At 45.2% G+C, this 14,548-nt stretch overlaps 1 protein-coding gene across 1 annotated transcript in view; it reads right to left on the bottom strand.

The window, feature by feature from the left end:
• LOC112070845 (G protein-coupled receptor kinase 3-like) overlaps window positions 1-14,548 on the bottom strand; it is a 103,934-nt gene that overhangs the window by 25,556 nt on the left and 63,830 nt on the right. Inside the window, 12 exon segments of the mRNA XM_070439151.1 lie at window positions 70-136; window positions 218-342; window positions 565-664; window positions 851-942; window positions 1,146-1,197; window positions 1,659-1,720; window positions 8,432-8,463; window positions 8,466-8,505; window positions 8,743-8,771; window positions 8,774-8,801; window positions 8,804-8,845; window positions 11,050-11,123. Of these exon segments, the coding sequence (XP_070295252.1) occupies window positions 70-136; window positions 218-342; window positions 565-664; window positions 851-942; window positions 1,146-1,197; window positions 1,659-1,720; window positions 8,432-8,463; window positions 8,466-8,505; window positions 8,743-8,771; window positions 8,774-8,801; window positions 8,804-8,845; window positions 11,050-11,123 (743 nt within the window).

Genomic DNA, 14,548 nt, shown 5'->3' with positions numbered 1-14,548 from the left:
TCCGCAGACTCTGAATCCATTGGAGATTGTCTGTAGATGGGGATGTAGCCTACTTAACCAGACACACACATCAGAGACTGTCAGTTGCACGTCAGCAAAGAGGGACAGAGAGTCATCAGTGATGTCCTGTCCCATTCTGTGTGACCGTGTACTTCAACATGATCCTCAGAGGGACAGACCACTACAATGAGACTCTTCATGGTGACTGGTGTCTCACCTGCAGGTTGAACCAGGCGAGACCTGCCACCTTTCAGGAGTCTTACCGTTCATCAGATCCAGAATGAAACAGAGTTTGTCTGGTGTGTGGAAGGCGTACGTCATACACACTATGAACGGACAGTCCTAGAGAAAGAGGGGATGTTTTTAAATGATAATGTCAGACAGGTCGATCTGAAAATGTGCTGTGTATGTATGTGAACACACACAGTCAAGTAGGAAAGGTCTGTGTGTCTGTGCTAAGATAGTCGGGGAAAGCTTAATCTGAAAATGATACTCCCTTGTACTGTGTATGTGAATATACATATGTATAGACAGAGTGGACAGAAAGCTGTGTGTTAGACTCACCCCTGTGCTGACGAGGGACAACATGATTCTCTCGTTCAGAGCCAGAGTCTCCCCCTGCTTCATCTTGATCCTTTTCTTATCCAAACACTTCATGGCATACCTGACACACACACACACACACACACACATTAACATGTCTTGGACCTTACTGGTGCTGTACTGCTGAGAACACACTGTTCCTGTAGGATCTTTTATCCCCTCCAGTCATTTATTGTGTGAATGTTTATTTCCTCCACTTTAACCATCCCTCTTTCTCTGCAATTGTTCATGCTCCTGTGCTACTCACATCTTGCCGGTGTCAGCCTTCCTGCAGCCATACACCTCCCCGAAACCCCCTCGACCAATGATACGATGGACACTGAAGTCATTCATCGTCAACTGAAGAGAGATAGAGTGAGGGGGAGATGTAGAACGAGCGAGATGGAGAGAGAGAACAAGACAGAGAGAGAAGCTGATGTGATGTTACACTTCAGGCAATAGGCAATAAGAAGAGGTGAAAGAAAGGCCTTTCACAGGCAAAACATCACCACAATCCATACAGTAAGTTAGAATAACACCCACACATACAAAATACAACTCACATGGATGTTCAGCTCCACATTCTTCCACTGACAGAAACGAGTGAACTTGTCACTGATGAAAGAGAGAAAAGAAAGATGAGGAGGTAGAGAGAGACAGAAGGAAAGTGTGGCCCAGTGGCCCAGTGGACTAAGGCACTGCATCTCACTGCAATAGGCGTCACTAGAGTCCCTGGTTCGAATCCAGGCTGTATCACATCCGCTGTGATTGGGAGTCCCATAGAGCGGCGCACAATTGGCCCAGCGTCATCCGGGTTTGGCCGGTGTAGACCGTCATTGTAAATAATAATTTGTTCTTAACTGACTTGCCTAGTTAAACAAAGGTTCAATAAAACATGTATAAAATAGTCCCCGGCCTGCTGACTGTGGGAGTGTGGAGAAACTCGTTTCCGTTTCGACACAAATGGATAATAAAGCACTTTCTTCTAAATCTGGAGACAATGAAAAAATGTATTACTCTGGCCAGTATGCAACATATTTATTCTCCCCCCCTCCTCCCTCTCCCACCCGTCTCACCTCTCTATGAACTTGCAGAAGATCATCCCTCGCAGACTGTCACAGATCTCCACTATGTACGGCTGAACACAAACAGGAGTTCGTGAGTCTGTCCGTTTCAAGTTTCAACATTTTATTGTCGATGCACAGGACACAGCAGGTGTAAAACAGTACAGTGAAATGCTTAACTTGTGAGTTCTTTCCCAACTATGCACAATAAATGTAGTAATATAGATAAGAAGAACGTGAAATACAAGAAGAAAAAAAGGTCAATGCCAGTACCATCATTACAATGTGCAGGGCTACTGGAGTGATTGAGGTAGGTATGTACATTTAACAGGGCTACTGGAGTGATTGAGGTAGGTATGTACATTTAACAGGGCTACTGGAGTGATTGAGGTAGGTATGTAATTTAACGGGCTGACTGGAGTGATTGAGGTAGGTATGTTCATTTAACAGGGCTACTGGAGTGATTGAGGTGGTAGTAGTACATTTAACAGGGCTACTGGAGTGATTGAGGTAGGTATGATAATTTATATACATAGGGCTACTGGAGTGATTGAGGTAGGTATCGTACATTTACAGGGCTTACTGGTGTTGAGGTAGGTATGTACATTTAACAGGGCTACTGGAGTGATTGAGGTAGGTATGCACATTTAACAGGGCTACTGGAGTGATTGAGGTAGGTATGTACAGTACCAGTAAAAAAGTTGGGACACACTTACTCATTATTTTTACGATTTTCTACATTGTAGAATAGTGAAGACATCAGAACTATGAAATAACACATATGGAATCATGTAGTAAAAAATATATTTTAGATTCTTCAAAGAAGCCACCCTTTGCCTTGATGACAGCTTTGCACACTCTTGGCATTCTCTCAACCAACTTCATGAGATAGTCACCTGGAATGCATTTCAATTAACAGGTGTGCCTTGTTCATTTGTGGAATTTCTTTCCTTCTTAATGTGTTTGAGCCAATCAGTTGTGTTGTGACATGGTAGGGGTGCTATACAGAAGATATCCCTATTTGGTAAAAGACCAAGTCCAATATTATGGCAAGAACAGCTCAAATAAGCAAAGAGAAACGACAGTCCATCATTACTTTAAGACTTGCATTTCAGTCAATCTGGAACATTTCAAGAACTTCAAGTGCAGTCTGAAAAAACATCAAGAGCTATGATGAAACTGGCTCTCATGGACCGCCACAGGAAAGGAAAACCCAGTGTTACCTCTGCTGCAGAGGATAAGTTCATTAGAGTTACCAGCCTCAGATTGCAGCCCAAATAAATGCTTCACAGAGTTCAAATAACAGACACATCAACTGTTCAGAGGAGACTGTGTGAGTCAGGCCTTCATGGTCGAATTGCTGCAAAGAAACACTACTAAAGGACACCAATAAGAAGAAGAGACTTGCTTGCGCCAAAAAACACGAGCAATGGACAATAGACTGGTGAAAATCTGTAATTTGGTCTGATGAGTCCAAATTTGAGATATTTGGTTCCAACTGTGTCTTTGTGACACCTTGAAGCATGGAGGAGGATGTGTGATGGTGCTTTGCTGGTGACACTGTCTGTGATTTATTTAGAATTCAAGGCACACTTAACCAGCATGGCTACCACAGCATTCTGCAGCGATACGCCATCCCATCTGGTTTGCTCTGAGTGGTACTATCATTTGTTTTTTAATAGGACAATGACCCAACACACCTCCAGGCGGTGTAAGGGTTATTTGACCAAGAAGGAGAGTGATGGAGTGCTGCATCAGATGAACTGGCCTCCACAATCACATGATCTCAACCCAATTGAGATGGTTTGGGATAAGTTAGACTGCAGAGTGAAGGAAAAGCAGCCAACAAGTGCTCAACATATGTGGGAACTCCTTCAAGACTGTTGGAAAAGAATTCCAGGTGAAGCTGGTTGAGAGAATGCCTAGAGTGTGCAAAGCTGTCATCAAGGCAAAGGGTGGCTACTTTGAAGAATCTAAAATATATATTTTTTGGGTTACTACATGATTCCATATGTGTTATTTCATCGCTTCGATATCTTCACTATTATTCTACAATGTAGAAAATAGTAAAATAAATGTAATGAGCAGATGTGTAAAAACTTTTGACTGGTACTGTACATGTAAAGAGGAGTACTGGAGGGATTGTGGTAGACATGTACATGTAAAGAGGAGTACTGGAGGGATTGTGGTAGACATGTACATGTAAAGAGGAGTATGGAGGATGTGGGTAGATCTGTACATGAAAGAGTAAGAGTACTGAGGGATTGTGGGTAGATAATGTACATGTAAAGAGGAGTATGGAGGGATTGTGGGTAGAACATGTACATGTAAGAGGAGTACTGGAGGGATTGTGGTAGACATGTACATGTAAAGAGGAGTACTGGAGGGATTGTGGTAGACATGTACATGTAAAGAGGAGTCTGGAGGGATTGTGGTAGACATGTACATGTAAAGAGGAGTACTGGAGGGATTGTGGTAGACATGTACATGTAAAGAGGAGTATGGAGGGATTGTGGTAGATATGTACATGTAACGAGGAGTACTGGAGGGATTGTGGTAGACTATGTACATGTAAAGAAAGGATGTACTGTGAAGGCATTGTAGGAGACATGTTACATGTAAAAAGAGGAGTACTGGAGGGATTGTGGTAGAATGTACATGTAAAGAGGAGTACTGGAGGGATTGTGGTAGACATGTACATGTAAAGAGGAGTACTGGAGGGATTGTGGTAGATATGTACATGTAAAGAGAGGGTACTGGAGGGATTGTGGTAGATATGTACATGTAAACAGGAGTACTGGAGGGATTGTGGTAGACATGTACATGTAAGAGGGAGTACTGGAGGGATGTGGTAGATATGTACATGTAAAGAGGGTACTGGAGGGATTGTGGTAGATATGTACATGTAAACAGGGGTACTGGAGGGATTGTGGTAGACATGTACATGTAAGAGGAGTACTGGAGGGATTGTGGTAGAATGTACATGTAAAGAGGAGTACTGGAGGGATTGGTGGGTAGACATGTACATGTAAAGAGAGTACTGGAGGGATTGTGGTAGACATGTACATGTAAAGAGGAGTACTGGAGGGATTGTGGTAGACATGTACATGTAAGAGGAGTACTGGAGGGATTGTGGTAGACATGTACAATGTAAAGAGGAGTACTGGAGGGATTGTGGTAGACATGTACATGTAAAGAGGAGTACTGGAGGGATTTGTGGTAGAATGTACATGTAAAGAGGACGTACTGGAGGATTGTGGTAGACTTGTACATGTAAAGAGGAGTACTGGAGGGATTGTGGTAGACATGTACATTTAAAGAGGAGTAACTGGAGGGATTTGTGGTAGACATGTACATGTAAAGAGGAGTACTGGAGGGATTGTGGTAGATATGTACATGTAAAGAGGAGTACTGGAGGGATTGTGGTAGACATGTACATGTAAGAGGAGTACTGGAGGGATTGTGGTAGAATGTACATGTAAAGAGGAGTACTGGAGGATTGTGGTAGACATGTACATGTAAAGAGGAGTAGTGAGGGGATTGTGGTAGAACATGTACATGTAAAGAGGAGTACTGGAGGGATTGTGGTAGACATGTACATGTAAAGAGGAGTACTGGAGGGATTGTGGTAGATATGTACATGTAAAGAGGAGTACTGGAGGGATTGTGGTAGACATGTACATGTAAAGAGGAGTACTGGAGGGATTGTGGTAGAATGTACATGTAAAGAGGAGTATGGAGGGATTGTGGTAGATTGTACATGTAAAGAGGAGTACTGGAGGGATTGTGGTAGACATGTACATGTAAAGAGGAGTACTGGAGGGTGTGGTAGACATGTACATGTAAAGAGGAGTACGGAGGGATTGTGGTAGATATGTACATGTAAAGAGGAGTACTGGAGGGATTGTGGTAGACATGTACATGTAAAGAGGAGTACTGGAGGGATTGTGGTAGATATGTACATGTAAAGGAAGTATGGAGGGATTGTGGTAGACATGTACATGTAAAGAGGAGTACTGGAGGGATTGTGGTAGATATGTACATGTAAAGAGGAGTATGGAGGGATTGTGGTAGATATGTACATGTAAAGAGGATACTGGAGGGATTGTGGTAGATCATGTACATGTAAAGACGGAGTACTGGAGGGATTGTGGTAGATATGTACATGTAAAGAGGAGTACTGAGGGATTGTGGTAGAAATGTACATGTAAAGAGGAGTACTGGAAGGGATTGTGGTAGACATGTACATGTAAAAGAGGAGTACTGGAGGGATTGTGGTAGACATGTCATGTAAAGAGGAGTACTGGAGGATTGGGTAGACATGTAATTGTAAAAGGAGTACTCTGAGGGATTGTGGTAGACTGTAATGTAAAGAGGTACTGGAGGGATTGTGGTAGATTCTGTCATTGTAAGAGGAGTATCTGGAGGGATTGTGGTAGACATGTACATGTAAAGAGGAGTACTGGAGGGATTGTGGTAGACATGTACATGTAAACAGGAGTATGGAGGATTGTGGTAGATATGTACATGTAAACAGGAGTACTGGAGGGATTGGGTAGAATGTACATGTAAACAGGAGTACTGGAGGGATTGTGGTAGATATGTACATGTAAACAGGAGTACTGGAGGGATTGTGGTAGATATGTACATGTAAAAGGAGTATGGGATGTAGATATGTACATGTAACAGGGGTACTGGAGGGATTGTGGTAAGATATGTACATGTAAACAGGAGTACTGGAGGGATTGTGGTAGATATGTACATGTAAACAGGAGTACTGGAGGGATTGTGGTAGATATTACATGTAAAACAGGGGTACTAGAGGATTGTGTAGATACAGTGGGGAGAACAAGTATTTGATACACTGCCGATTTTGCAGGTTTCCTACTTACAAAGCATGTAGAGGTCTGTCATTTTTATATGGTACACTTCAACTGTGAGAGACGGAATCTAAAACAAAAATCCAGAAAATCACATTGTATGATTTTAAGTAATTAATTTGCATTTATTGCATGACATAAGTATTTGATCACCTACCAACCAGTAAGAATTCCGGCTCTCACAGACCTGTTAGTTTTTCTTTAAGAAGCCCTCCTGTTCTCCACTCATTACCTGTATTAACTGCACCTGTTTGAACTCGTTACCTGTATAAAAAGACACCTGTCACACACTCAATCAAACAGACTCCAACCTCTCCACATGGCCAAGAACCAGAGAGCTGTGTAAGGACATCAGGGATAAATTGTAGACCTGTACAGGCTGGGATGGATACAGGACAATAGCCAAGCAGCTTGGTGAGAAGGCAACAACTGTTGGCACAATTATTAGAAAATGGAAGAAGTTCAAGATGACGGTCATCTCACTCTGGTCTGGGGCTCCATGCAAGATCTCACCTCGTGGGGCATCAATGATCATGAGGAATGTGAGGGATCAGCCCAGAACTACACGGCAGGACCTGGTCATGACCTGAGAGAGCTGGGACCACAGTCTCAAAGAAAACCATTAGTAACACACTACGCCGTCATGGATTAAATCCTGCAGCGCACGAAAGGTCCCTGCTCAAGCCAGCGCATGTCCAGGCCGTCTGAAGTTCGCCAATGACCATCTGGATGATCCAGAGGAGGAATGGGAGAAGTCATGTGGTCTGATGAGACAAAAATAGAGCTTTTTGCTCTAAACTCCACTCGCCGTGTTTGGAGGAATAGAAGGATGAGTAAACCCCAGAACACCATCCAACCGTGAAGCATGGGGTGGAAACATCATTCTTTGGGGATGCTTTTCTGCAAAGGGGACAGGACGACTGCACCGTATGAGGGGAGGATGGATGGGGCATGTATCGCGAGATCTTGACCAACAACCTCCTCCCTCAGTAAGAGCATTGAAGATGGGTCGTGGCTGGGTCTTCCAGCATGACAACGACCCGAAACACACAGCCAGGGCAACTAAGGAGTGGCTCCGTAAGAAGCATCTCAAGGTCCTGGAGTGGCCTAGCCAGTCTCCAGACCTGAACCAATAGAAAATCTTGGAGGGAGCCGAAAGTCCGTATTGCCCAGCGAAGCCCGAAACCTGAAGATCTGGAGAAGGTCTGTATGGAGGAGTGGCCAAAATCCCTGCTGCAGTGTGTGCAAACCTGGTCAAGAACTACAGGAAACGTATGATCTCTGTAATTGCAAACTAAGGTTTCTGTACCAAATATTCAGTTCTGCTTTTCTGATGTATCAAATACTTATGTTCATGCAATAAAATGCAAATTAATTACTTAAAAATCATACAATGTGATTTCTGGATTTTTGTTTTAGATTCCTTCTCTCACAGTTGAAGTGTACCTATGATAAAAATTACAGACTCTACATGCTTTGTAAGTAGGAAAACCTGCAAAATTGTCAGTGTATCAAATACTTGTTCTCCCCACTGTATGTACATGTAAAACAGGGGTACTGGAGGATTGTGGTAAGATATGTACATGTAAACAGGAGTACTGGAGGGATTGTGGTAGATATTACATGTAAACAGGAGTACTGGAGGGATTGTGGTAGATATGTACATGTAAACAGGAAGTACTGGAGGGATTGTGGTAGATATGTACATGTAAACAGGAGTACTGAGGGATTGTGGTAGATATGTACATGTAAACAGGGGTAAAAGTAACTAGTCGCAGGATAAATACCAATGGTCAGGATAATCATAAATAATAGAACTAGGTTAGGCTGTGTGTGTCAGAAGCCCACTATGTGGGATCACACAGGAGTTAGATTGGTGATGCAGTTTGTGTGTGTGTTCCTTACCTGGAAGAGAGAGGGAGGCACCTGTTTCTTGCCAGGTGAGTCTGAACATGGTCCACTGCTTTCTTAGAGAAGGCCTGAGAGAGAGAGATGGAGAGCAAGACAGAGAGAGAAGGGGAATGGAGAAGAGTGGGGGGGGGGGGGGAGGGGAGAGGGGTCATGTGACAGTCATTTCCAGTCCAGTATACCATGTAAGTGTTTTAGACAGGTTGGGGTGTTGCATTGTGTTTATTCATGTCAACTCCTCCCTGAGAGAGGACAGCGTTTTAGGGGAGTTTGTTACTGTGTTGGTTTGTGTCCCATGTTGACCTTACATGTGAACAGGAGAGGAGTTCCTTCATGTGTATCCATCATAGATCTGTCTGCTACGACACACAACCTCTCCTCTTCAGAGTCCAACTTCTCATAGTCCTTAATCTGATACACACCACACACACACACTTCCTCTGAAACACCATGGAATTAGCCTAATCTCAAACATCTCACATGACCTTTAATACAACTGACACACACTAGACTTCTGCTCTCTAACCACTGACCACAGAGAGGGAGAGAGCGAGACAGAGAAAGCGAGACAGAAAGGGAGAGAGCGAGACAGAAGGAAGAGCAGACAGAGAGGAGAGCGAGACAGAGAGGGAGAGAGCGAGACAGAGAGGGAGAGAGCGAGACAGAAGAGGGAGAGAGCGAGACAGAGGGAGAGAGCGAGACAGAGAGAGGAGACAGAGAGGGAGAGAGCGAGACAGAGAGGGAGAGGCGAGACAGAGAGGGAGAGAGCGAGACAGAGAGGGAGAGAGCGAGAGCAGAGAGAGCGAGACAGAGAGGGAGAGAGCGAGACAGAGAGGGAGAGAGCGAGACAGAGAGGGAGGAGCGAGACAGAGAGGGAGAGAAGCGAGACAGAGAGAGCGAGACGAGAGGGAGAGAGCGAGACAGAGAGGGAAAGAGCGAGACAGAGAGGGAGAGAGCGACAGACAGAGAGGGAGAGAGCGAGACAGAGAGGGAGAGGCGAGACAGAGGGAGAGAGCGAGACAGAAAGGGAGAGAGCGAGACAGAGAGGGAGAGAGCGAGACAGAGAGAGCGAGACAGAGAGAGCGAGACAGAGAGAGCGAGACAGAGAGGGAGAGAGCGAGACAGAGAGGGAGAGAGCGAGACAGAGAGGGAGAGAGCGAGACAGAGAAGGCGAGACAGAAAGGGAGGAGCGAGACAGAGAGGGAGAGAGCGAGACAGAGAGGGAGAGAGCGAGACAGAGAGAGCGAGACAGAAAGGGAGAGAGGCGAGCGAGACAGAAAGGAGAGAGCGAGACAGAGAGAGCGAGACAGAAAGGAGGAGAGCGAGACAAGAAGGGAGAGAGCGAGACAGAGAGGGAGAGAGCGAGACAGAGAGAGCGAGACAGAAAGGAGGAGAGCGAGACAGAGAGGGAGAGAGCGAGACAGAGGGAGAGAGCGAGACAGAGAGAGCGAGACAGAAAGGGAGAGAGCGAGACAGAGAGAGCGAGACAGAAAGGAGGAGAGCGAGACAGAAAGGGAGAGAGCGAGACAGAGAGGGAGAGAGCGAGACAGAGAGAGCGAGACAGAAGGAGGAGAGCGAGACAGAAAGGGAGAGAGCGAGACAGAAGGGAGAGAGCGAGACAGAAAGGGAGAGAGCGAGACAGAAAGGGAGAGAGCGAGACAGAAGGGAGAGAGCGAGACAGAAAGGGAGAGGACGAAAGGGAGAGACAGAAAGGGGGAGAGCGAGACAGAGAGGGGAGAGAGAGAGACAGACAGAGAGGGAGAGAGAGAGACGACAGAGGGAGCGAGAGAGACAGACAGAGGGGAGAGAGTGAGACAGACAGACAGAGGGGAGCGAGACAGACAGACAGACAGCGGGGAGAGACAGACAGAGGGGAGAGAGACAGACAGACAGACAGACAGAGGGGAAAGAGAGACCGACAGACAGACCAGACAGACAGAGGGGAGAGAGACAGACAGACAGACAGACAGAGGGGAGAGAGACAGACAGACAGACAGAGGGGAAGAGAGACAGACAGACAGACAGAGGGGAGAGAGACAGACAGACAGACAGAGGGGAGAGAGACAGACATACAGACAGACGGGAGAGAGACAGACAGACAGAACAGAGGGGAGAGAGACAGACAGACAGAGGGGAGAGAGACAGACAGACAGACAGAGGGGAGAGAAGACAGACAGACAGACAGAGGGGAGAGAGACAGACAGACAGACAGAGAGGGAGAGAGACAGACAGACAGCAGACAGAGGGGAGAGAGACAGACAGACAGACAGACAGAGGGGAGAGAGAACAGACAGAGCAGACAGAGGGGAGAGAGAAGAGACAGACAGAGGGAGAGAGAGAGACAGACAGAGGGCAGAGCAGAGAGACAGACAGAGGGGAGAGAGAGAGACAGACAGAGGGGAGAGAGAGAGACCAGAGGGAAGAGAGAGAGACAGAGGGGAGAGAGAGACACAGAGGGGAGAGAGAGAGACAGACAGAGGGGAGAGAGAGAGACACAGAGGGGAGAGAGAGAGACACAGAGGGGAGAGAGAGAGAGACAGGGGGGAGAGAGAGAGAGACAGACAGAGGGGAGAAAGCGAGAGACAGACAGAGATAAAGGTGTGTGTTTCTCTCACTTCTTCGTAGAACTTCAGCTGTGGTACGGCCTCATCTATTTCATTCAAACAAAAATCCTTGAACAGCAGAAACCCTGAAACAAAGAAAACACACACACTGTCAGGGTTGTTTCTTTGACATTATGACATCAGCTTTAGGTGTGTGTGTGTGTGTGTGTGTGTTTTGACCTAACTAAAAGTAGGAAAGGTAATGTCATTGTAAACAAAGCTTCTGGGGTCTACACACACACCTTTCATTTTGAGAAGTAGGCATTTCTAGTGGATTAGCCTTAGTAAGAGAACAATGTCCTCATCTCATTGAGCAAATCCCCTATCAGACGCACACATTGCAATGTGCCTGAAATGGACCACAATTACAGGGGGTGAGCGTCATCTTACATCTCTATTGTCTGCATATTATCTACATATCACTGACACTAAAATGTTTATACACACTAGGCCACACACAATCTACTGAAGCCCATCTGAACAGCTCGCAAAAAAAGCCCTTGTGTTGCCACGGTAACCACCTCGTAGCCTTCACGGCACGTGTTGTTACAGCCGATACACCCCATCATCATCAGCAGAGATACTTCACATCTCAGATGACAATCAATGAAAATAAAACTTCTTGTCCATTGTGGAAGTATATTTTTGCTTATTAGAGTAAATATATATGTGTCTGGTTTCAGGAAGCTAGGCGTATGTTGGCGTCACTACTTCACAGGAGAGCCATTTGTACGTATGCAAATATGGAGAGTCATAAAGAGAACACACAGAAGGCTATTGTATAAAACACCTGTCTCCGGATTACATCTTCAAACTAAGGGCAACCATGGCATACATGACAGAGAGGGAGAAGCGTCCATCCATGTATATGGGTAAGATAGTCTAGCTAGCTACATTTTCAGATAATCACGTTTCTAATTTTGTCAGAAAGTCATTTTAATTTCGTTTTAAGTTAATGTATACTGTTGGCTAGCTGGATGTCCGGTGTCAGTCCGGTGTCAGTCCGGTGTCAGTCCGGTGTCAGTCCGGTGTCAGTCCGGTGTCAGTCCCGTGTCAGTCCCGTGTCAGTCCCGTGTCAGTCCCGTGTCAGTCCCGTGTCAGTCCCGTGTCAGTCCCGTGTCAGTAAGCGTTGGCAAAAAAAATGCGTTATTAAATTGTTGCCAGCAGCACAGTTACAGTCACCAACGCTCTGGATAACATGAAAACAGCCAGCTCTTCTAGGGAGAGTAAAATGGTCAGAGTGAGGTGTTCTCTCATTTGTATCTGGAAGTAGCTAGCAAGTTAGCCAAAGTTAGCCAGTTAGGTTGGAAGCTTGACTGCTGTTGTTAGGTCAGAAAGCTTGGATCAACCCTGCTCCTCGGCCAGAGCATCCGAGAGCGAAACGAGAGCGAAACGCTCTGCACGCTCCGAGAGCGAAACGCTCTGCACGCTCCGAGAGCGAAACGCTCTGCACGCTCCGAGAGCGAAACGCTCTGCAGCAACGCTCCGAGAGCGAAACGCTCTGCACGCTCGCGAGAGCGAAAACACGCTCTGCACGCTCCGAGAGCGAAACGTCTGAACGCTCCGAGAGCGAAACGCTCTGTACGCTCCGAGAGCGAAACGCTCTGTACGCTCCGAGAGCGAAACGCTCTGTAAACGCTCTTGAGTTAACCACGGCCAATCTGACAACGCTCTGAGTTAACCAACGGCCAATCTGACAACGTCTGAGTTAACCACGGCCACTGAACGCTCTGAGTTAACCAACGGCCAATCTGACAACGCTCTGAGTTAACCTCTTTGGGCTGCAGGGCAGTATTGAGTAGCCTGATAAAAGGTGCCCATTTCAAACGGCCTCGTACTCAATTCTTGCTCGTACAATATGCATATTATTATTACTATTGGATAGAAAACACTCTCTAGTTTCTAAACCGTTTGAATTATATCTGTGAGTAAAACAGAACTCATTTTGCAGCAAACTTCCTGACAGGAAGTGGAAAATCTGAAATCGATGCTCTGTTCTAGGGTCTGCCTATAAATGTGCTTGATATTTATTAGTATACATGCACTTCATACGCCTTCCACTAGATCAACAGGCAGTGAGAGAAGAAATGGAGTGTATAATATCTGAGGTCGAATAAAAGCTCTTGGCATGACGTGACCCAATTTCTGTTTTCTGGACGCGCGAGAAGTGACCTGGTATTGCCTTCTGTAAAGCTGTCGTATAGACGACTAATATCTCCGGCTTTGATTTTATTTGATACATGTGACAATATCATCGTAAAGTATGTTTTTTCAATATAGTTTTATAGATTATTGAATTTTTTCGGGACGTTAGGCGTGTTGCTTTGTCTGCGTATGTTCAGGAAGGAGAGCTTCGCGCACTTTGCTAGCTTTCCGTGCTAATTGACTGGAGAAGAGGACATTCTAAATCCAACAACGATTGTTCTGGACAAAGGACCCCTTGTACAACATTTGATGGAAGATCATCAAAAGTAGGACCCATTTTATGATGCTATTTCATATATTGTCGAACATGTGAACTAGTAGTTTGCGCCCAGATTTTGGGCACGCTCTCGCCATAACGTAAACTGCATGTCGTAATGAAGTTATTTTTAGAATTCTAACACGGCGATTGCATTAAGAACTAGTGTATCTATCATTTCCTATACAACATGATTTTTTTAGTAATGTTTATGAATAGTTATTGGTCAGAATATGTGAGTGTCAGAAAAATATCCGATGTTGTGGGAAAAAGATGCTACGTTCACAATGTATAACCACTGATTTCAGCTCTAAATATGCACATTTTCGAACAAAACATAAGTGTATGTATAACTGATGTTATAGGACTGTCATCTGATGAAGCTTATCAAGGTTAGTCAAAAATGATATATCTTTTGCTGGTTTGTTACGATCGCTAACTTTTGCTGCTGGTAAATGGCTTGTGTTTCTGGCTATTGTGGTAAGCTATATAATAATGCTATATTGTGTTTTCGCTGTAAAACACTTAAGAAAATCGGAAATATTGGCTGGAATCACAAGATGCCTGTCTTTCATTTGCTGTACACCATGTATTTTTCAGAAAAGTTTTATGATGAGTATTTAGGTATTTGACATTGGTGTCTGTAATTACTCTGGCTGCTTCGGTGCTATTTCTGACGGTAGCTGTGATGGTAGCTGCAATGTAAAACTGATTTATAGCTCAAATATGCACATTTTTCGAACAAAACGCTCTGACAACGCTCTGAGTTAACCAACGGCCAATCTGACAACGCTCTGAGTTAACCAACGGCCAATCTGACAACGCTCTGAGTTAACCAACGGCCAATCTGACAACGCTCTGAGTTAACCAACGGCCAATCTGACAACGCTCTGAGTTAACCAACGGCCAATCTGACAACGCTCTGAGTTAACCAACGGCCACATCTGACAACGTCTGAGTTAACACAACGGCCAATCTGACAACGCTCTGAGTTAACCACCCACAGGCCAATATCGGACAACGCTCTGAGTTTACGATGCCGAGAGCACA

This window comes from Salvelinus sp. IW2-2015, unplaced genomic scaffold (assembly GCF_002910315.2).
Source record: "Salvelinus sp. IW2-2015 unplaced genomic scaffold, ASM291031v2 Un_scaffold1439, whole genome shotgun sequence".
NCBI classification, from domain to species: Eukaryota; Metazoa; Chordata; class Actinopteri; order Salmoniformes; family Salmonidae; genus Salvelinus; species Salvelinus sp. IW2-2015.
Note: the sequence above shows the minus strand (reverse complement) of the source record. Positions and strands in the feature narration are given on the sequence as shown.